The sequence below is a fragment of the Pieris napi genome, chromosome 1 (genome assembly GCF_905475465.1).
Source record: "Pieris napi chromosome 1, ilPieNapi1.2, whole genome shotgun sequence".
Taxonomy (NCBI): domain Eukaryota; kingdom Metazoa; phylum Arthropoda; class Insecta; order Lepidoptera; family Pieridae; genus Pieris; species Pieris napi.
The window spans coordinates 5513903-5535298 of NC_062234.1; the positions used below are offsets into that span (position 1 = coordinate 5513903).

Sequence of the window (21396 nt, forward strand, 5' to 3'; positions counted from 1 at the left end):
TTTCTTGTTCTATAGTTAATACATCTACATGTAACATGTCAAAGGGTTTTGATGGCGGAGGTACAATTTTAAACTGTTGCTGTATTGGATTGCGATCGTATTTCGCACAATTACATACTGAACATCGATTTATATATTCTGTTATATCTGATTTCATATTAGGCCAAAAATAACGTTGTGACAAAGAGTTATATGTCTCATTGATACCACGGTGGTTGGTTTTACCTTCGTGATATTTCCTAATAGTATCCTGTTGGTTTAGATAATCTGATACGTTCTCAGTTTGCCGTTTGACGAGTAATATTTTCATAGAGGAACTTCTAAAAGTTCTTTGAATAATAGGAACAATATGAAGCATTCTATCTATTGGCTGGACTAAAATTGCTGTACGAATATTTGGATCAACATATTTTTTAATGAGGTCGATAGTTCCTTGTTCTAGGTTGTCTACATGAACTTGAACTGAAATGAGAGAGAATTTTTCGAATGGTTTACTAATGACGGGCTTCACTCTAGGTAAGTGATTAACTATATTAATTAATATCTGTCTGCGGAATTTATTTAAAGGGTCATCGCTAATAGGAATCTCAAGAATGGGATTTTCGGAGCTAGTATGAGCGGTTTCAGTATGCGACGAACTTTGTGGTGATTGGAATTCGCGTGTTTCAGGTGCTGTCAGAGTGGATGAAGAAGATTTGCTATTCTGTGAGGCTGCTGTAAGTGTTGATGAGGTACTATGACGACGCGGGTCCCGTGACGTATTAACTATTAAGGACATAGCTTCGTCATTGTGTATTTCAATACGCGATAGCGCGTCAGCGTTCGTATTACACTTACCCTTTTTATATATTACAGTAAAATCGTACTCTGCGAGTTTTAGTTTCCACCTTGTTAAACGGGAATTTGGCTCCTTTAAATTCATAAGCCATTGCAAAGGCTTATGGTCGGTGACAATTCGAAACTTACGCCCAAAAAGGTATGGCCTGAAATACTTAGTAGCCCAAACTATGGCTAATAACTCTTTCTCTATCGTTGAATAATTTTGTTCACTAGTATTAAGAGTCCTGGATGCGTATGCTATGGGTCTATCGCTACCTATTGAACCTTGGGATAAAACGGCTCCTAATGCGATATTTGATGCGTCTGTCGTTAGTATAAAATCTTTTGTAAAATCGGGGTACTGTAGGATAGGATCATTCATTAATAAAGTTTTGCAGTGTTCGAAACATTTGATATATTCCGGAGATAAGGTAATAGTAGCGCCTTTTTTTAGACATGATGTAAGAGGTTTAGTGATTTTTGCGAAATCAGAAATAAATTTCCTATAGTAACCTAATAGTCCTAAAAAGCCTTTAATTTGCTTTGTTGTTTTTGGTATGGGATAATTTGCTATGGCCTTGATCTTATCTGGGTTGGGTTTAACACCTTCGGTCGTAATTATATGACCTAAATAAGGGGTTTCTCGTTTAAGGAATTCGGATTTATCCATTTGGATTTTAAAGTTAGAATCTCTTAAGCGTTGAAATACTTCTTTAAGATTAGTCATCATTTCCTGAAGGGAGGTACCAAACACTAAAATGTCATCGAGATAAATTACACATATCCTATTAACTAGACCTTGAAGAACATTGTCCATAACACGTTGAAAAGTAGATGGAGAATTTTTTAGGCCCATGGGCATTCGAAGGAATTCGTAATGACCATGTTCTACGCTAAATGCAGTTTTGTGAATGTCCTTGGATGACATTTCCACTTGATGGAAGCCACTAGCCAAATCTAATGTACAGAAATATTGGCATTTACCTAATTTATCTAGAATGTCTGTAATATTTGGAATCGGATACTTGTCGTCAATCGTTTTATCATTTAACTTCCGAAAGTCAATGACTAGTCGCCACTTAACTTTTCCAGATGCGTCACTTTTCTTTGGCACTATCCATATAGGAGCACTCCATGCGGAGGTAGAAGGTCTAATTATACCTTGATCTAACATGTTTTTTATTTGATTTTGAACCTCTTCACGATGTATATATGGATATCTATAGGTTTTACTATGAACAGGCAATTCATCGGTCGTATTAATACAGTGTTTGATTTTATTAGTAAATGTCAAAGGTTCGTGTTCAAGATGAAAAATGTCTGAATACTGTCTACAAATATTTTTTATATTAGCTGTCTCCTCTGCGTTTAAATGATCTATGCGCAAACGCGATAAGACGTCGCGAGCTCGGGCATTGTTATTAAAAGTATCATATGACACTTGTTCATTAAATATATGAGCTTTAATGGGTTCCGTCAAAGAAATTATAATATCACTGTTGGTGGGATTAGAGATTTCTAAAATTGCGTGATGATTATTTGCCGTAGTTATGCATTCATTTATGTAACATTTCCCGACTTTTTGATCTTGAATACATATATCACCGTTGGATATAGAAGTAGGCACACGTATTAATTTCGAAGAATTAGCTGGAATTATAGCTTCGCATAAATTCACACTATGGGACATGTACATATGAAGGGGGTTAGATGCAAACTTCGTAATTAATTTTTTAGATTCTAAATCAATTTTTGCCGACCATTTTTGAAGAAGATCACAACCAATTAGTCCATCGAAATAATTATGGAATTTATACACGAATAATTTTATCCATGCATTGTCTTTGAATTCTTTGAAACATGGTATATATATTGTATAATCATTCTTGGTAGTAGCATGCACGTTTGAAACAATAAATGGTTCGAAGTTTAAAGGAAAATTTGGAAAGTAAGTATCTATAGCTTCGGGTCTTATAAAAGATTGATTCGCACCTGTATCGATTAGAAATTTTAATGGTGGGAGATCTGGGTGTATTAGAACTTGAATAAATGGTAATTGTCTTTGATTTTGTATATTTAACTCTATTCGGGGAAAACTATCTTTCGATCCTTTGGAAAATCCTGTTTGGAAGGTTCTGGCACGTTGTTTTCAGAATTTATGGTTTCCGGTTGTTCAGTATACTCCGTTATATTATATTCGTCGGCTGTTGAACAGTCATATGGTAAGTAGTTAGGGTCATATTGTTGAAAGTCACATGGATATTCGTCATTGTCATAGTCATAGTCGCTATAGAGATAAGGGTCATTTAATTCGTTATTATTAATCTGTCGAGTTTTAAAGTAATTGTTAGGGGGTGGATTACCATGAATCCTCCAGTCATGTCCAGTCTGAGTAGGTGGTAAAACTCGAGCAGCAGGGTGACTAATACCACTCATGGGTTGAGGGTAATTTTTCATTGGTATTGGTTGACGGGGTGGAATTCTAAATCCCGTAGACATATTCGACCTTGGCAAAGCTTTAAACATTTGTTGGGTCCTTGAAGGACCTTGCTGCTGGTACATGTGAGGCTTATATGAATTATTGTTAATATTTTGACCATTATTTAATCTTGGCAAGTTAAAAGGTTTTTGATACTGTGGATTAATATCGTATCTATAAGGTTTTAGAGTAGGCGAGCTAGATATTTGAGGTGTAAAATTTTGTCTCTTCGTATTTTTGTTTTGCAAGTAAATTATGTTCATCTCGTCTTTTGCATATTGCAACGCCACTTCTAATGTTTCTGGTCTCATACATCGTATGCGTGAGCCCAGAGGTTCCTCCAAACCTTTTAGATACGTTTTTAACGCGAGGCTATTGTATAAATTACGTTTAGCCTGAATAGTGGTCTCAATTTTATCATGAACTTCTACATATGTAATGATTGTACTCAATAAATTTTGTATACGCTCATAAAATATATGTGGGCTATCTGATCCTTGCGTTAATTGTGACAAATCAGTATAAAGAGTAGACTCATCTCTGTGATCTGAGAAGCTATTAATTAGAGTGCTTCTTATGCCACTCCAATTTTGAGGGGCCCCATTTGTTGATAGGGCTCTGGCGGCGGCGCCCGTTATTTTATTAATAATTCCATTAATTAATGCTAAATTTGTAACATCATTACCCGGACTTGGCTTGGCATAAGTCACTACTAACGTGTCACATAAGTTCAAAAATCTTGTTAAATTACACGCACTTCCGTCGAAGTTCGGCACAAATTTTAAAGCTCTTAAAATCCTATCTAATAATGCATCTTGTGCAATTGAAAAATTCTCAAGGGAAGCTTCGTGCTCCATGTTATCTTCTAAAATATCTTCTAAATAATCTAAATGTCTATTGCGATCTCTCAGCTCGATGCGAGAGGCAACTCTTGGGGCTTCGATTCCCCGGTTTTTCCTAGGATGGAAAATTTTGGATGATTTGGGAACACACAGGAATGTAACAACCAATCGTTAAGAAATGTGTAACTTACATATGCATTTCGACGATGGTGGCACCTTTTGTCATCGATTTCTGGATGCGCCGTGTGTGGTCCGCTGTCCTCGGTTCTTGTGAATCGTCGATTAAAACTTGGAAGTCTATTAGTTCGCGTACTCTACGTAGGCGATCTACGGAGTATATTACTTAGTACGCGCACTGACTCGACGATCCTACCGACTGCGCCAATTAAGTGAGGGCCAGCGGTGGATTCCAAAAAAAACCAAAATATATTAAAATTACTTTAATTAATTACTTTTACAAATAATGAACTTAACTAAATACAATTATTTAATCGGCCCGATATTAGGTGCACGATAAATATATTATATAATAAACTTAACTACTTGAGACTTGACCGGTCCGATATGAGGTATCCGATCAAAAGCTGTTGGTTCTCTTGTCCCTTTCCTTATATAGCGTAGTTTCGTAAGAGGTGACTTGTATTGGGTTTGCGGGGCAAAGGGAGTGCAATGAATATGTAACAAGCTTATAAAAATTTATCAATAACAAGATGAACAGGTTTTTTTACTGTTTAGTGTACTTACATTAATTTCAATTTTTGCTTACTGTATTTTTACACCACAGCCACTATATTTTCATTAATACTAAAATTTTATCTATGTCTGAGTCTCCCAACTTCTGTGGTAATTGGTATACTACTTGATCTGTGAATAGAATCAATGTGTGAAAATTGAAAATTAAATATGTTAGCAAGGAATATCTAAGAAATATTTTCGATTTCATTGGTTTTCGTTAATTGAAATTGTATAAAACTTTGATATATGTTTCTACTGATCTTTAGTATGTACACAGAGGAGTAATTATCTAATTAACAGCAGTAGGATGTAAAATTTCTTTAATAATATTCTGTGATCGTGATTCGAGAATACTCATGATAGGGTTTTTTAAGTGTCGCAGTAAATTAGACACTTTAATACTGGTGATGTTGTTTTAAGTAATTCTTCAGAGAGACACAGCACATAAACAATTATTGGACTGGTTCATCGGTTTATGGGGTAATACAGTTTTTTAATGCCTCTATTTTGATGAAAGTTAAGACAATTTGTTTAGTGTAGAGTATCAATAAAGACATGATAAATTAAATTTTTTCATAGTTATTTTAATTGATACATATGCTATAATTGTTAGAGTAGGTAGTTAAAGATGCTTAAAAACCTATTAAAACAACTTTGCTTGAATGCATCTACCCCTCTTTCTTAAACAAAACAATTGAATTCATAGTCAATTTCAATTATATGTTGAAAAATATAAAATATTATTGTAAAATTTAAGGCCTCTAACATGGAGACAATATCAAACACATCACAAGGAGACAGCAGTGTAAAAAGTGATGACAGTAGTCCCCAGCATGAGAGTGGGAGAAGTTCACCTCCTCCAAACTGTGCAATATGTCTGGGAACATGTAAAAATAAATCTTTTACAGACTCCTGTCTCCACCAGTTTTGCTTTAGATGTATCTTGAAGTGGAGTAAGGTGAGTTTTTATTGTAAAACATTTGTAGGTAATTAGAAATGCATATTAAAGAAGCTCTTTTTCTACAGAGGTTTTTCTTTTTGGATAATTTTTGTGTCGCTGTTAATAATTACAGGCAAGGTTGGCATGATTAAAACAAGTTTTTTTAAACAGACATGCTGCTTTAAACATTGGAATTTAAACGGTTTTTTTGTAACACACTGATGTTGACATTCTTATGAGGTGTTCTTGCAGAATCAATAATGAATTGATGTATTATTAGAAAGAACGGCACCCATATTAATAGAATTCATAAGTAATTAAATTAGATAATTAGTACTAGATACTTAATTTACAATGGTGAATTTGAATTTATAAAGATCTAGTTTAGTCATAAAACATAGGTCAACACTTTGAACTGTTTGTTTTATAATATTAAACTCTGAATTTACAGGTCAAGGCAGAATGTCCACTGTGTAAACAAATTTTTAAATCAATCATTCATAATGTACGGTCTAATCATCAGTATGAAGAGTACATGGTTGAACAAAGAAATCAAGTGGAGGATATTGAGAGAATTGAACTTGACAATTTAACAAATGCCACACAGAGATTCAGATACAGGTAAAGGTCTCCTAGGAGGAATGTAAGAAGTAAGAATGTAGTATCATAAAACTCCATAAACGGATTCAGCAATCATTTGAAGAATATTGTGTATATTTATCATTAAATCTAAAGCTTCTACGGAATATTTCAATGAAATCAGTGCTTGGGAATAGGTTGCACCCATACACTAAAAAGAAAATGTTAATGCTTAGTTTTGCGACTTGGCCCACTGAGACCCAGGTTTAATGTTTGATATCTTAACATAAAGTAAAAGCTCTGAAAGTTGCCTGTATGCTCCACACAGACAAAAATCCTTTTGGCGTACTGATAACCTTCAATCTTTTTTTCTAACATGTTCAGTTCGGTTTTCTCTTGTTTATGTTGAAAAATGTACAGCAAAAACTCGGCGGTCTGTGTATACTGTGTTATAGGAGATCGCATTGTAGGAGTATTCTCGTAAAAACGTTTTTTGGAACAATTCAAAAACATAGAACACAAATTTAATAAAGTTAGTTTAATTTTATAACAAAACAATTGAAGCAGGTGCCAAGGTACGCAAAACTAATTATGGACAAATCATTATAAATTACACACTACAGAAATATAAATTGAGAAATCACCGCTTTATAGGGTAAATTCCACATTATTGGGGAATTACTAGATAGATATTATTCTGACCCAATGACATGAATCAAGGTACCTAATCAGTATGCATAACTTAAGTAAATAATGTCTTATCTGCCTTAGTGAGCCAACTTAAATAAAAAACATTTAACATAATTACAGACAAAGTAAATTGACTAATGAGGTGAATGTAAATGTTTCTAAAATGTCTAATTTCTAATCTAATTTAATAAATCTAATTTCTTTCTTGACTTCAAACATTTAAAGTAGTGTAACAAAATTAATGTTGTCAATTGTTTTTGACTTTGGTTTGGAATTGGTAAATGAATAATAAAAGTTAAACTTATACCTCCAATTTAGTTATGATTGATATGATAGTTCGTGAGCAAAATTGTCACTAAATTATCCTATTAGCGAGTTCTATGGATTTTATTTCTAAAAACTTTTATTCTGTTTATATTGAGAACAGTGGTCAATATACTTACTGTTCACTATAAGTGGTTGGTTTCTATAAACTATATTGATTTTATTCATATTTTAGATATAATATAAATAGCATGTAATATAATATTACAGGACAACATTAACATTGCCGTATCGAGATTCATGGGCCCTAGAACAGATTTTGTCAAATTACCGGACAGCAGCTCGTCGCCCACCACCGGCTCACAGACGCCGTCCACCTTCCTATTTTCGTCGAACTGTATATCGTCACAACCTCTGGGCTCGACCTCTCCCAGACTTCACAGGCAGATACCGAGACTGTGCCCCGGAATTCTATAGGTATACAGTATATTTTCTTTGGTGATAAAAACTGCAAAATTATTAATACTATAATTGTTTGTGTGCTTTGAATCAAACATCGTATCTTTTTCAGGTGTAATGACTCTCAAATGCACCGTTTAGTGCCTTGGTTAAGTAGAGAACTCCATTACTTACTAAATGAAAATGTCGGGCATATATCCTATGTGATGACTCAAATAATGGATTTGCTTCCCCGATATCATATTAATTCCACAGAATTCCGAGAGGCGTTGCAAAGGTATTTCGGGGAAAGGACAGAGCACTTTTTACACGAGTTATATTGTTTTGCATCGACACCTTATGATATGGCAGGATACGACAGGAACGTTCAATACACAACTGATACGCGAGTATCGACGATAGTCAACGAGGTGATTTCGAGTTCTGATAATGATTCCAGCCTCGATTCGGAGGTAAATATAGATAATTATTTACGTGATTTCCAACTTGACGCGCCACCTGGACCGTCTCGAGGGCCGGCACCGGTGTACCCCCAACCCAATATTTCAAATCCATCGACGAACGATGTAATTCCAATAGAGACTATATCACATTCTGATTCTGACGACAACTCTGAAGTAATGGTGGTGGGATATATTAAGCCCCCTCATGCGCGCACTCCGGAAGTGGTAGATCTGCTAGAGTCGGATAGCGACGTCGTCATCGAAGAAGACGCTCAACCGCCGCGGCCTATAATGCTGCCGCAGACGAGTCAGGCTCGAGAAAGCAGGCCAGTGCCCTTGGTCAAACTCACTTTGAAACAACACCATCCGCCCTCCACGACTGCACCCTCTCTCTGCCCCTCCGCCCAGCGAACCAGCGCGCCTTCCGACTCTGACGATAGCACTTACACGCCGCCCCTATCTCAATGGTCAACTTATCCATCTCACAGTTCCGACAGCTCTTCAGTTAGTGGAACTTCTACGTCATCTGAATCAGATTTAATTTCAAGACGTTCCTCATCCTCAACCGATGTTATTTCATATTATAGTGATTCAAGTAGTGACTCTTATAAACCGCGTCCGCTAAAATCTAGAAAAAAGAAGACCAAACGAAAATCAAGTAAAAGTGATAGAACAAAAAAAAAGACCAAGAGAATAAAAAAAGAAAAAAAGTCAAAAACCAAAACTGCAGAAACTAAACAAAGTAATCGTAAATCGTATTCTGGTAAAGGTGTAAAATCATCCAAAAGTGCCGAAGCAACGGCGAGTACGAGTTCAGGAAAGTCCCAAACTTCTACAGATCAACCTAGCACTAGTGGAACACAGAATAGCCGTAAGAGTAGCAAAAGAAAAGCAGAAGGCAGAATTAGTTGTGAGAGCAAAAGACTGAAAAGTGCCGTTTCTGTTGTTAGTAATCAAAGGCATTTAAGAAGTTCCACTTGCAGTGAAGCGTCAAGTCACGCAAACAGTTCCAAGTCTTTTACTGATGGCAATTCAAGCAAAGAAAAAAGCACTGATCGAGGCCCTAATACAATTGTTAATAAAAATTCCGATGTATCTGATACTGAGTTAAACGTGCCACGTAATATTACTGACAGTTTTTAGTACAATATTTAAAAACTAGCATTACTGTGATAACTAGGATTTTGGGAGCTGGTGGTGGCCATGTCTGCTAGAGCCTCCTCTACACAAATGTAATGTATATAGCCATTGTAACTTGAGTACTAAGTTAGCATTTAGTAGTTTTTTGTATCGCGGGTATTTAGATTGTCTCACCAGAGTATTTCTTATGTAAGACGGGAAAAAATAATGCATTGTAAAAAAATTATAAAAATTCCTTCAGTTTTTTTATGTTTCTCGATTTTAGGTATCACGTGTACCACAATGTCTTCGATCTGACTGACATAATACATTTTAAAATAAATAGAAAATATATAAAATTCATGTACACGGGCTCAAAGAACAGAAAACCCAACTAGTTTGGACTAAGACTGGGGTAGCTGCACAAAAAAATTGGCCATATAAATCATACCAGCAACAGAAAGTAGGTACATTTCCAAAAATATTTTTTTTTATAAAATATCTTAACTATTTAGCTATAGGAAAATTCAGTTATCGCTTTACAATGTTTAAAGCATATATGACTTTGGATTTATTACGGTTACTAGGACTACGCAGAATTGAATAATATTTACTTATAAATTATTATAATGTATGATTCTTAAAAATATTTTTGGTTTTAGTTGTCGTATAAGCTACTTTAAAATCTCTTTTTAACACTTAAGCATAGCAATTGAACCCTTAATTGAGTAAAAATGTATTACTTTTAATTCAGTCGAACTCGTGTATAGCAGAATAATATATACAATAAACATTGTATAAATAAAATCAATCCTATGCTCGTAAACTATAGCAAATATTTTTTATATCTAAATACACCAGTATCATCTATTTAAGGAGCTAGGAAATATCTGTATGTATTTGAAGGAGTGGTTTTTACGCCAGTGATATTTAACTTATTTTAAAATAAACAGTAAATTACCTTAAATATAAATATTTGTATATTAGATCTTTCTCAGCACTGAACACGTTTAACTTAATAGTAGGTTTCATCAGATTTTTTTTATTCTAATAATATCTACGAAATCACAAATGATAAAATATTTTTTATACTTAATGTCCTCAACGTTAGGTGTAAATTCCTACCTAAAATGTATTTTGAGCAGTATCCTTCAGTCTGATTACTTAAACCCGTGTATAAATTAGCCTTAGAGGTACCGGCTCACCTTTAATGCCTGCCTATGTGTAAATATAACTGATCAAATAAATTATTACGTTTGTATAAAGTTAAATTTATTTAAATCGTTATATTAATCGATCCTATAATTGATGAAAATATGGCTGGTTTATTGTTGTAATGTCTTTGATATATATTTTCATATAGGATTTTCGACTATGTTCTCGTTAACCTTTGTAACCCAATGAGAATGCATCTTCGGCTAGAGTAGTTCATGCATTCTAAAGCGTCGCGACTGCTTTGTTAACAAAGTTGCTGATTTAAACGAGAACGTGAGAGATTTCCCGTATGTCGTATTTAACGTTTTCTTGTAGCTACACTGATTTATTAATTATAAAAGTTTGAACTCTTTTACACTGACATTTATAAGTTTGTTTTCACGAATTGATATTTTAAGCAGTAGGGAGAATAACAGCTATTATCATAGTATTTTCGCTGGAAATACAATTCCTGTAACCTTTTTATCAACGTACAGTTCACTCATTTTTCAATGCAACTACAACAGGCATTTAGCTTGCTCCAGGTTTGACACGTTTAGCGAGTGCAAATATATGATTATTTCTTTTTGTCAAAAGTTATACATTTAAATAATGATTAAATGCATAATTTAGAGGATGTTTTATGCCAATAGTAAATAAAAATAAAGAAACGTGTAGCTTTCATTTTGTCGAGATTTTTACTACTTTTATTCCTTCATTATAAACTTTTGTTAATAATTTTTGCTTACACGAGCCCCGATGCAAAATAGTTCGTCTAGTATGGAAAGTAAGTGCAAAGCGTAAAATATAGAAAGTAAATATTGGTAAAATAATTAAGAACTTTTAATAAAAAGTAAACCACAATTTGAGGAACATTTTAAAGTTTATTTTAGTATAACTGAAATTCTTTCATGACTTACCATAACATAAAAAATTAAAAAAATATACTAAAAAACATAACGCAAAAGTTTTCTAACCCTTCTTTTCGTCCCTTGTCACTGACGCAAACTAGTTCGTCTACCACTTAGTTGTGTCGCCTATGCTTATGCAATAACAGCTTTAATGCGAAGAGGCATGGTTGCAACCAACGCTGCACACTCGCGTAATTGACTCCAAGACAGCCAAGACTTTTCGTCGCTCTTCGATCTTGATGGATTTTTACGAAGAACTTTTTTCATTTTTCACCATAGGGTTTCGATCGGCGACAAGTCCGGGCTGTTAGATGGCCATTCCATTGTAGGGATGCTTTTCGCCAGTAGCCACGTCTTTGTTGTCCTTGCAGTATGGCAGGAAATACCATCTTGTTGAAAAATGAAGGAATCTTGATGCTTAAGTTACGGAATAGAGGGCAGCACTTACTTTCCATACTAGACGAACTATTTTGCATCGGGGCTCGTATATATCGAAAGCTCATTAATACCTATCTCAACTTTGACTAATCTTGACTAGGGGTTATGAAAATAAAACTATCACTTCTGTTTAAATATGTAAATATATTTTTTCAAGGTTAATATTATAGTGAATACTTACAGAAATTAATTCAATACAAAATTAAATAAAAATATTTGTATCACTACTATAACACATTACTAAATAATTTATAAGACAATCTATTAAACTATCACTCGCGTGCCATGTTTTCAAAGAAATTGAGAACTTTACTATAGACTGAAATTTTTATTCCACCTAGGAAAATAATAGCAAAATAAATTGCAAAACACATTACAAAAATTATATTCGTTAATGTATTAATTTCATATATCGTTAATTTATAATTAAACGGCATCTTAATAATGAGTAATGGATTCAAACTTTATAAATAATAACTTTATAAGAATACTGAAAACAAATTAATTAGTAATAAGTAATAGTGATGTATTTATGGCGTTGCATAATGCGTGATTTTTACTATGTTTGTTGTAGGTTGAACATTTTATAAATACATTTATACACTATATCAGTTTTCTTAAGTCTATTTGGTTAATAATATAAGCACCCGATTTAGGCTTAATTATTTCTGCAAAATAGCTGCGGTTGGACTAAAAATACATTGCATATTATAATAAAAATCATGTCATACACGATTCTTAAATACTAACATTCACCGCGATGCAAAAAGCATTTTAGGACCTCTTTCAAGATCTCTAAGTAAAGTTTCAAAAATACCATTAGAATTTATACCATTAAGTAGATTTTCCAACCATTTCTTGTAGATTTTCGTTAATTTGTAACTATCAATACTGTACTTAAAGATCGTGGAAGAGGCGAAGCAAGATTCAGAAACGAGATTTTACGAAAGTCTCGTTTCCGAATATCACCCTAATAATTATGAACTGACAAATCATTTTCTTATTACTTGTATCACTATGCGTAAAACTAGTTTTTACGCCTCACAAAAAAATTTATTCCTTCTAGTCTCTAGAGGAGAGTTGATTATAAAATATTAATAAGTATGAGCAAAACAATATGTTATCTAATACTTAATAGCATGTAAATAAAACAGGCTAATATTGAATTTGGGACCTTTAACACAAAACTTTCGAAAAGGCCTATTTTGGTTTTGCTATGTAAGAATACAATGTATATTGCATTTTTTTTATTTCTATAAAAAAACTGTTTTTTTAAGGTTTGTGCAAGGGTCCCGGCATATAAAACTAAAATGATTAAGAAGGGTTGACCTCAACTACAGTATTCATGTGCTGCGGGTGAGGTTTGAACTCTACCACTTCATTCCAAACCAATTCTGTAAAATAATAAATCCTATTTCATATCGATGTGCAAGGAGGGTGAAGAACAGACATGGCAAGTGACTTGCTTGCAAAACAATTAATAAATAATCTTTTGAATCCGTCAAATTATACGAGTTATAGATTACTGTTATTGTTAAATAATAAAAATCGGCTAGTTTTGACATTTTGTCTCGTGTTAAGAAGAGAAATATTGTGAACATGTGATATTAAAATACATGTAATCTCTACTAACCCTTCCATTTCTCGACAGGCAAGTCCATATCTTCAAAACTCTGGTCATAGGGTGCCGACACCGGCTCATCGCTTGGATCCGCATACTGCGTTAAGTACTCATGCGCCAGCGCTTGTTCGGCTGTTATACGCCTTGGATTAAATCAATACAAATTAAAACCAGAAATCAAAAGAACATGACGGACATGTAATATGGCATACATTAGGCCACGTTCACACGGCGATTATTTTCCCGTAAACCGTATACGAGATTTTATCGATTAGAGTAGTGACAACAGAATATACAGTAGAACCTCGTTAAGTCGAACCTCGATAAGTCAAAAACCTCCAAATCTCGAAAAAATGTTTAGTTCCCTTCCCTTAAAACACCAAAACCTCCATTACTTGAAATCTTGACCCTCTGTTAATCGAAATAATCACCGAGTCCCTCCAAGCCATTTTGGTACATATTTTCACTCTACAACTCGAAAAATTAAATTTGACCTCTGTATCTCGAACATAGGAACGTTTTATTTTACAACCTTTACAACTTGATCATTTGGAATTTATTATCTCTATTGTTCGAACAAAAATAAGTTACCGACTTTAAGAACTTGCCGACAATGTGAGTACACTATTGTTTCTTAGAAAACATTTTAGGAGTATACAATAATAAATTTATGACTCATGGAAACACGTGTTTGCTTGCTTTGTGTCAGGTGTTCAATTTATAAGAATAAACCTCAAACTCTTTATGTCGAATCAAAATCCGCCTAAGTCGAAATCCTCCATAAGTTGAAAACTCTATAACTCGAATTTTTGGCGTCTCCCTTGATATTCGACTTATAGAGGTTCTACTGTATATGAAAACTTAAAAATTGTTTACACGGCGTTCATACGGGAAAATCCCGTGTTCGAGAAATATATCCGTACACCGTGCGAAGTTGTCACTGGAAACGCCGCATCTCGAAACGATGTTATCGAAAACGACACGCAGTGGCACTTATGTTCATGTAGTCTCGTTCACACGACTCGCCCATTCGAGAATCGTACGCACTCGCACGCCCTTGTGCGTTACATCAGTCGGTTGACAATACGGAGGACTGAATTCCAATATTGATCGAGGATTTTATTTTTTTGATCGAAAAAAAAAACGAATCGAATGGTTGCCGTGTGAACAATTACATCGTATACGGTAAAACCGTATACGTGAAAAAATCGAATCGAATAGTCGCCGTGTGAACGTGGCCTTAGTCTTCGTTTACATTTGTAAACTTTTATACGTACCAAAAGGCATTCAAATTTAAAGATCTCAGTACAATGTCACAGTACATTCTTGATATTAAAAAAATAAAAGGGTTAAAGACATGTCGCTTTCTATTTTGTAGAGCAATGCAGCTTACATTACGATAATATTTAGTCTTCATTCATGTTATCTGTAGAACTTATAACGAGATACGCAGAGAAGTAAGTTTAATAACACAATTTTTATATAATCTATACATTACACATATATGTATCACAAACTTTGCTGTTGAAAATAACATTATTGTTAAATGAAAACCATTTTTTTTTAAAGTTGACTTGCGTAGCTTCGTTGGGTTAGTTTAATGACTTACTTGTCAGCATCCAACTCGAGCATAAGCTCAAGTAAATTGATCGCAAGAGGGTTGGCACCACGAAACACTTCACGGAAATCGCGGCGTTTTAATGTTGGTAACGATTGTATGTAATTGCGAGCCTGAAATACAAAATAATTTGATATAAAAGCCTACCTCTGTTAAGCTGACACGCTCATCGTAAGAAACAAATCGAATATTACGCCATAATAAAAGAATTTAAAGACAATCGTTTGTCTTAAATGTGTGGGGTTATTCCCGCACATTGCGCCTGTATTTATTAAAACACTTTTGTACCTAAACCAATTGTTATTATATATGTATATGTAAAGTTTAAATATTAGTAAAGTAAGCTATGTTACAAGGAAGTATGCACACATATTTAGAACTAAAGGACAATGCATAATAAGCCTTATTTTTAATACACATTGTATAAACTCAATAAAATATTGAACTTAACAACGCCTTGACTTTCTTGAAATTCAATATGTACTGATTTTGTTTTTATTCCAATTATAAAGTTAGCTTACCTCTTCACTTAAAATTTTGTCTATAGTCTCTTGGTCGGGTTTCCCACATAAAAATAATATTCTTGTGAGATGGTCAATATCTGAATGCGTACACGTTAAGGTTACAAGCACCAAACTTACACAAGCTTTTAACATGGCATATTAAAAATTAAATAAGCTTTGTTAATTTTTACCCAGACAACATTTTAAGCTACAATCAAAAACTTACATAGAAGAAATAATATAGCATGTAAAGCAGAAGATAAGGAAAGTAAAAAGCTCCCAATACCCAGGCTAGTAGCTTTACTTACAGACTCTGAAGAGATTTTCTTCATAAACTCTGGACCTGGGGTCCCAAGGATCTCCATTATTAAATTCAATTGATGAATATCTGTCTCATTCATTAAGGTAGAAAGCAAAAAGAAAGTATAAAATATCTAATAAAGTTATGAAGCAAACATAACTAGTGACTATTTTAAGAAATAATTGATGAAACTGACCTACTCAAGTAAGCAGTAATACATAAGAATAAAATTATTAATACACTTCTACTCCAACCTATCAAATATTAGCACAAATAAAAAACAGAAGAAAAGCTTACCTTGTGTTTGGAGTTTAATAAATCTTTAAATTACATTATAAAATATTTTAACTGAAAAGGATACGGTCTGTACCAGGAAAGAGAGTCCTGCTTGTAAGTAATTCAGCCATAATACAACCCACAGACCATATATCAACAGTTTGGTTATAATGCATCCAATTAAGCATAATTTCAGGAGCTCTGTACCATCTAAAACATTTAATTACATAATTAAATATGGTTTTAATGTGAACTTTTGATTAAAATATAAAAACCTCTATCTATGTAAATTCAGTAGTTATCCGCACAACATACCTAGTTGCCACATAACCAGTCATTTCAGTTTCAGTGGGCCGAGCCAAGCCAAAGTCTAGGATCTTCAGTTCACAGTCTTCATTGACAGCAATGTTTGATGGTTTGAGATCCTGTTAAGCAATACTACAATATATGTGTGAACTTAGTTTCCACTCAGACACACATTTCGTCATGATCGTAGAATAAAGTTGGATTAGCAAAATTCCAAAATCCACTTTTTCCCATATTTGGATACTAAATTGACTAAATATTACAACTACACAAAAAAAAATTTATGTGTTTTAAATTTCAAATTAATCAGCCGGTAAAGTAACGGATTTGATAGAAACATGTGTTTTTCTAGTAAACTGTGGAATTTAATGTTATTATTTTTATTTTGTTTCAAAACAAACCCTTTTGTTTGCTTATATGCCAATTTTCATAATAACAGAATATTAATTAAAATAGTTATGACAAAAACTAACATGATTATATTATTTTGAAATGGCTGCCCAGTAAAGTTTCCTATATGTAGTGCTACAAATGTAACTGACTTATATTTATTATCCAGGCTTCCCTAATGCTTGTGTGAGCATACCAAGCAGTATCGTGCTAGTCATGTTATCATTAACTTCTCAACAATGAAGTCTGGATGAGGAAAATGCCATGTCTGAGAACTAAAAATCAATGAAGCCGGTCACGTAGACAGCTGACCACTTACAGCCTATTCAAAAAAGTATTTTGAAAGTTATACAAATCTAGGACCTAGAAGGTATAGCTCAGCTGCTTTAATTCACATAATACAATAAACATTGTATGTATATGTACCAATAATATATATATCACTATTTTAAAACTTACTCTATGAATTATTCCTGCTGAATGGATGTACTTAAGTCCTCTTAGTATTTGATATACAAGGAACTGTACATGATCATCAGACAATTTTTGTGTTCGAACAATATTGTTTAGGTCAGCTCCCATTAAATGTGTAACCAGATAAACTTGATTAAAATCTTCTAAATTTTTTTCTGGTGTGAAGACATCCAGTAGTCCTTGAAGGTAAAAAAATGATATGATTTTAATACCTAACTCAGACTGTTCCCTCTCATCTCTGGTTAAGAAGTATTTGAACTTATAACACCAAATACTATAATGATATTGAATTTGTGGCAAACTAGCTGGTACCAATGAGTGAAATTCATGTCTTTAAATGCACTTAAGAGATTTGGTGTGAAATTCTAAAAAAAATCAAATTACCAATAACATTTTCGTGATTCATATGTTTTAACATACGAAGTTCACGGTAAGTTCGTTTAGCATGTACTGCAGATTGATATGGGCGAGCTAACTTCTTAATTGCAACTTTCATATTGTGCACCGTGTCTATGGCAGAACTGAAATTAAATAATAATGTTAGGTCTATTAAAATGGTCTCATAATGCTGAATTTATTTCATGCTGATTACATTACTATTTCAACCAGATACTATTTCCGTTAATATGTTATTTCAACACTTACACAAAAAACAATTTAATTTACCAACTTGATTTGCAAAAATAAATCCTAATTTAGATATTACTAGCTATACTTGCTTATTATGTTAAATAACATAATAGCACTAATTTAAAAAAATTGGCATTTTGCCTGTAAATGATAAATGAAATAAATATTTAATACATAGTACATACCATACTTGACCGTACGCGCCTGAGCCCACAGGTGTAAGCATTTGATAACGTTCCGGTACGATCCATTCGGTTTTATTTATTTCTACTGTATGAAAACGAGGCATTTTAACACTGATATATTTTACACGATAAACAGTACAGGATCACAAAATAAAATTCTATTTACAGGTTGCTAGCTTGCTACATGAAAATTATTGAAAAATTACAAATCAGCTGTCACTACTCAGTTTTTTTTTTTTTTTTTTTTTTTTTTTAATTTTATGGCCTGGTAAAGTCACTACTCAGTACTCACTACCAAAAATTACAGAATATTCTAGACAAAATTCAAAATATCGGCACAGATAGTCGAGAAGAAATAATGTTATAAGCAGACAAATTATTTACTTCCAAGTTCCAAAAGCTGTATAACACGGACTGTCAACGTCCCATAAAAATTTGTTTTGATTTTTCAATGTTTTGACTTATGAAGAAGTGTCAATAATTTGAATACCTTGGATCTTAGGCAGGATCTATCAACTAACAATATACCATATTCGAATAGCTATTGAATTTTAGGCGTTTTTTACTCTAAATTATGGCTCAAACGGCCGGTGTAAAGCCTATGACCATTGCTGGTCGAGTGGCATCAGAAAGGGAAAGATGTATTGGAATGACTGACGCTGAACGACAGTGGCGGAAACAGTGGTTAAAGGATCAAGTCTTGGCTCCAAATGAACCTATGCATGTTGAAGAATACTGGAAAGAACGTACGAATCCTATACGTCGTTTGTATCGCAAACCTTTAGATGCTCTATTTGAAAAACTATCACCTGTTTTGGTAAGATTACATAATAATAACCTAATTACCTTAACCAATAATATTTCAAAATATCATGTAAATATATGTTTTAGGGAGTGAATCGCGCGGCAGATTATAGATATATCACAGGAAAACTTGGCTTGATTGCTGTTGGTGTGTTAGCAACCCATTACTATTTTAAATATGGAGGAAATGTATGTAAATTTTGTATATACACTAACATTCTTAATATATCATAATTTTTAAAATATACAGTAATGATAATCTTAATGATTTTACTAATCTAGCATGCTGTAACTCTTTTCAAACATGCAACCAAAAATAAATACAATTAAATATATTATTTTTTATAGGACTGGACTAAAAAGGGAGGATGGAGAGTGGTGACATCAAAACCAATTGTTTTGCCTGGTCAACCTAGATTCCCTTTCAAATCTGAACGAGCTAGTGATGCAGATTATGCTGACAGGGGTTTCAAAGATTCTGTACTTGTTAAGTGAGCTACTTGATTAGATAACTTTTTTTTAATATGTATTTATTAGAAAGAATCATGTAAGGAAAACATTGTTAGATATTTTATGTGAATAAAAAATAATCAATATATTATGCAAAGTGTATTCCTTCTGAATTAAAAGCATGTAGTAGCATCATAAAGTCATCGCAATCCATTGTTCTGGCTCTCATTTGATCTGCTTCTGCCCTAGTCAATATATCTTGGACTTTTTGTTTTATTTCAAAATCTTCTGGAATCTCCTAAAAAAAGGTACAATATAATTACTGAATTGTTAATTAATTATAATAAGGTTATTTTATTTACAGTTTTGAGATATCTAGTTACATGAAAACATATTTTTACAACCTTATTATGTAGAGAACAATGAACTCTGTAGTTTTTTTCTAGAACAGCCATCGTAGTGCTGTGTTTAAAGGCAGCTGCCAGTGTCTTATTTTTTCTAACAAATGCAATTCTCGTTAGTCCATCCCATTCCACAAAATTTATTGGAGGTGGAGGATTTCTTGGTTCTATTCTTACAACACTTGATTCAACCTTTGGTGGTGGGCGAAAATTATTCTTGCCAACCTAAAAAAAGTTGATAACATAAAAACTCAGTGCCTTAGTTTAATACAGATAAATTCAAGACAAATTGAAATTAATAATAATATTTAATAAGAAATATACTTATTTCTACTGTGCTATATTTATAAAATAATACCTTCATTAACATATCAACCCTAGCCAGGAGTTGCGTGTTAATAGATAATCTACAATATAATTTATCTCCTGGTTTGGCCACAAGTCTCTGTGCAAATTCCTTTTGAAACATTAAAACTGCACATCGAAAGAAAGGGCGGTGAAGTAATAATTTAAATACAAGTGGGGAACTAATTTGATAAGGTATATTTGCCACACATATATCAAAGAAAGGTAGTTCTGTTTTCAATACATCTCCCACTAAGATTTGTAGTTTAGCTTGATATGGAGTACCTTGGACTCTTTTTTGTAGTTCTGCAACTAATCTGAAATAAATTTAGATTCAAATTTCTTATTCAATGGGACAATATAAAAATCTTGTAGGCATGCAATGAATTAAATATAGTGTGAAATAAAAATTACCTTGTATCAATTTCACAGGCTATTACTTTTTTAACTCTGTCAAGCATTTTTATAGTCATGTTTCCTGTACCAGGTCCAATTTCAAGGGCTACATCGGTTGGTCTTAATCCAGCTTTGTCCAGCATAGATGTTATAATCAAGGGGTTTTTTAATATGTGTTGACCAAAATCCTTGTTGAATTGAATACCTGAAATCAATTACACTTTAATTAAGCTAAAATTAAATAGATTTAGAAATAACATTATAGCCTAAGGATATTTAGTTTCAGCTTACTTAGATAACCGAATTTTCCAAAATCCAAAATAATGAGAGAAATAATAACAAAGCATGCATAAATAACCTCAATTTAAGTACCTACCTTGTTTCGCAACTTCATTATGAATTCTGGATTTCTTTTCAATTTTAACTTTAGGCATCTTAAATTATTTTGACGAAAAACGACAAACCACGTTTGTTTATTTATTTTAAAAATGCCAACTTTCCTTCAATTCAATAAGTATTTGTCGGGAGACGTTTGCACAGACTCGACTGGCACTGTAGAAAATAGTTCAAACTTCAATGTTGTCACAGTCATGGCTTACTTACTAATGTTACCTACAATTTTTTTGTAAATGTTACAACATAAACTAAAATATATTATTAAAAGGAGTCCTTTTAGGCAAGGTTCCGAAGATACTCGCAGCGTTCCTCCTTTGAATCGCTAGACTAATTCTTTGTCCGAGGTAGCTGCCAGATTTTCGGACTCCTGTGATGTCGACTAACGTTT

General features: G+C 33.2%; 4 protein-coding genes across 5 annotated transcripts; 2 read left to right on the forward strand and 2 right to left on the reverse strand.

Moving 5' to 3' along the window:
• The first annotated feature begins 4990 nt into the window (after positions 1–4990).
• Positions 4991–9636, forward strand: LOC125057282 (E3 ubiquitin-protein ligase Topors). Its single transcript, XM_047660923.1, has 5 exons — positions 4991–5355; positions 5633–5833; positions 6267–6436; positions 7619–7825; positions 7920–9636. Exons 2-5 carry the CDS (start codon positions 5642–5644, stop codon positions 9391–9393), a joined length of 2043 nt encoding a protein of 680 aa, XP_047516879.1. The 5' UTR covers positions 4991–5355; positions 5633–5641; the 3' UTR covers positions 9394–9636.
• Positions 9637–12750: 3114 nt separating this feature from the next.
• On the reverse strand, positions 12751–18438 carry LOC125057354 (mitogen-activated protein kinase p38b-like). Of its 2 annotated transcripts, none has more exons than XM_047661128.1 (9): positions 18217–18438; positions 17786–17922; positions 17387–17580; positions 16547–16656; positions 16317–16441; positions 15673–15752; positions 15143–15264; positions 13546–13676; positions 12751–13306 (listed from the first exon to the last, which is right to left on the reverse strand). In XM_047661128.1, exons 1-9 carry the CDS (start codon positions 18318–18320, stop codon positions 13227–13229), a joined length of 1083 nt encoding a protein of 360 aa, XP_047517084.1. In that variant the 5' UTR covers positions 18321–18438; the 3' UTR covers positions 12751–13226. The 2 variants fall into 2 exon arrangements, with proteins under 2 accessions (XP_047517084.1, XP_047517002.1); XM_047661046.1 differs by lacking the exon at positions 15673–15752 and adding an exon at positions 15963–16042.
• Positions 18439–18679: 241 nt separating this feature from the next.
• On the forward strand, positions 18680–19621 carry LOC125051081 (NADH dehydrogenase [ubiquinone] 1 beta subcomplex subunit 6-like). Its single transcript, XM_047651233.1, has 3 exons — positions 18680–19033; positions 19108–19209; positions 19369–19621. The coding sequence occupies exons 1-3, from the start codon at positions 18791–18793 to the stop codon at positions 19513–19515; spliced, it is 492 nt and encodes a 163-aa protein (XP_047507189.1). The 5' UTR covers positions 18680–18790; the 3' UTR covers positions 19516–19621.
• On the reverse strand, positions 19615–21186 carry LOC125051071 (probable dimethyladenosine transferase). The gene is made up of 5 exons (XM_047651221.1): positions 20989–21186; positions 20631–20817; positions 20230–20533; positions 19875–20096; positions 19615–19768 (listed from the first exon to the last, which is right to left on the reverse strand). The coding sequence occupies exons 1-5, from the start codon at positions 21044–21046 to the stop codon at positions 19619–19621; spliced, it is 921 nt and encodes a 306-aa protein (XP_047507177.1). The 5' UTR covers positions 21047–21186; the 3' UTR covers positions 19615–19618.
• Between the last annotated feature and the right edge of the window lie 210 nt (positions 21187–21396).

Coding starts and splice junctions, on each gene's coding strand:
- LOC125057282 (XM_047660923.1), top strand. CDS start 5,642: ATGGAGACAATATCAAACACATCACAAGGAGACAGCAGTGTAAAAAGT. Junction 5,834..6,266: donor GTATCTTGAAGTGGAGTAAG/GTGAGTTTTTAT, acceptor CTGAATTTACAG/GTCAAGGCAGAATGTCCACT. Junction 6,437..7,618: donor ACACAGAGATTCAGATACAG/GTAAAGGTCTCC, acceptor ATAATATTACAG/GACAACATTAACATTGCCGT.
- LOC125057354 (XM_047661128.1), bottom strand. CDS start 18,320: ATGCCTCGTTTTCATACAGTAGAAATAAATAAAACCGAATGGATCGTA. Junction 17,923..18,216: donor GGCGCGTACGGTCAAGTATG/GTATGTACTATG, acceptor ATTTAATTTCAG/TTCTGCCATAGACACGGTGC. Junction 15,265..15,672: donor ACAAAATTTTAAGTGAAGAG/GTAAGCTAACTT, acceptor TTTGTATTTCAG/GCTCGCAATTACATACAATC.
- LOC125051081 (XM_047651233.1), top strand. CDS start 18,791: ATGGCTCAAACGGCCGGTGTAAAGCCTATGACCATTGCTGGTCGAGTG. Junction 19,034..19,107: donor AAAAACTATCACCTGTTTTG/GTAAGATTACAT, acceptor TATATGTTTTAG/GGAGTGAATCGCGCGGCAGA. Junction 19,210..19,368: donor ATTTTAAATATGGAGGAAAT/GTATGTAAATTT, acceptor TATTTTTTATAG/GACTGGACTAAAAAGGGAGG.
- LOC125051071 (XM_047651221.1), bottom strand. CDS start 21,046: ATGCCTAAAGTTAAAATTGAAAAGAAATCCAGAATTCATAATGAAGTT. Junction 20,818..20,988: donor TAATGAAGTTGCGAAACAAG/GTAGGTACTTAA, acceptor AATTGATTTCAG/GTATTCAATTCAACAAGGAT. Junction 20,534..20,630: donor GCCTGTGAAATTGATACAAG/GTAATTTTTATT, acceptor AATTTATTTCAG/ATTAGTTGCAGAACTACAAA.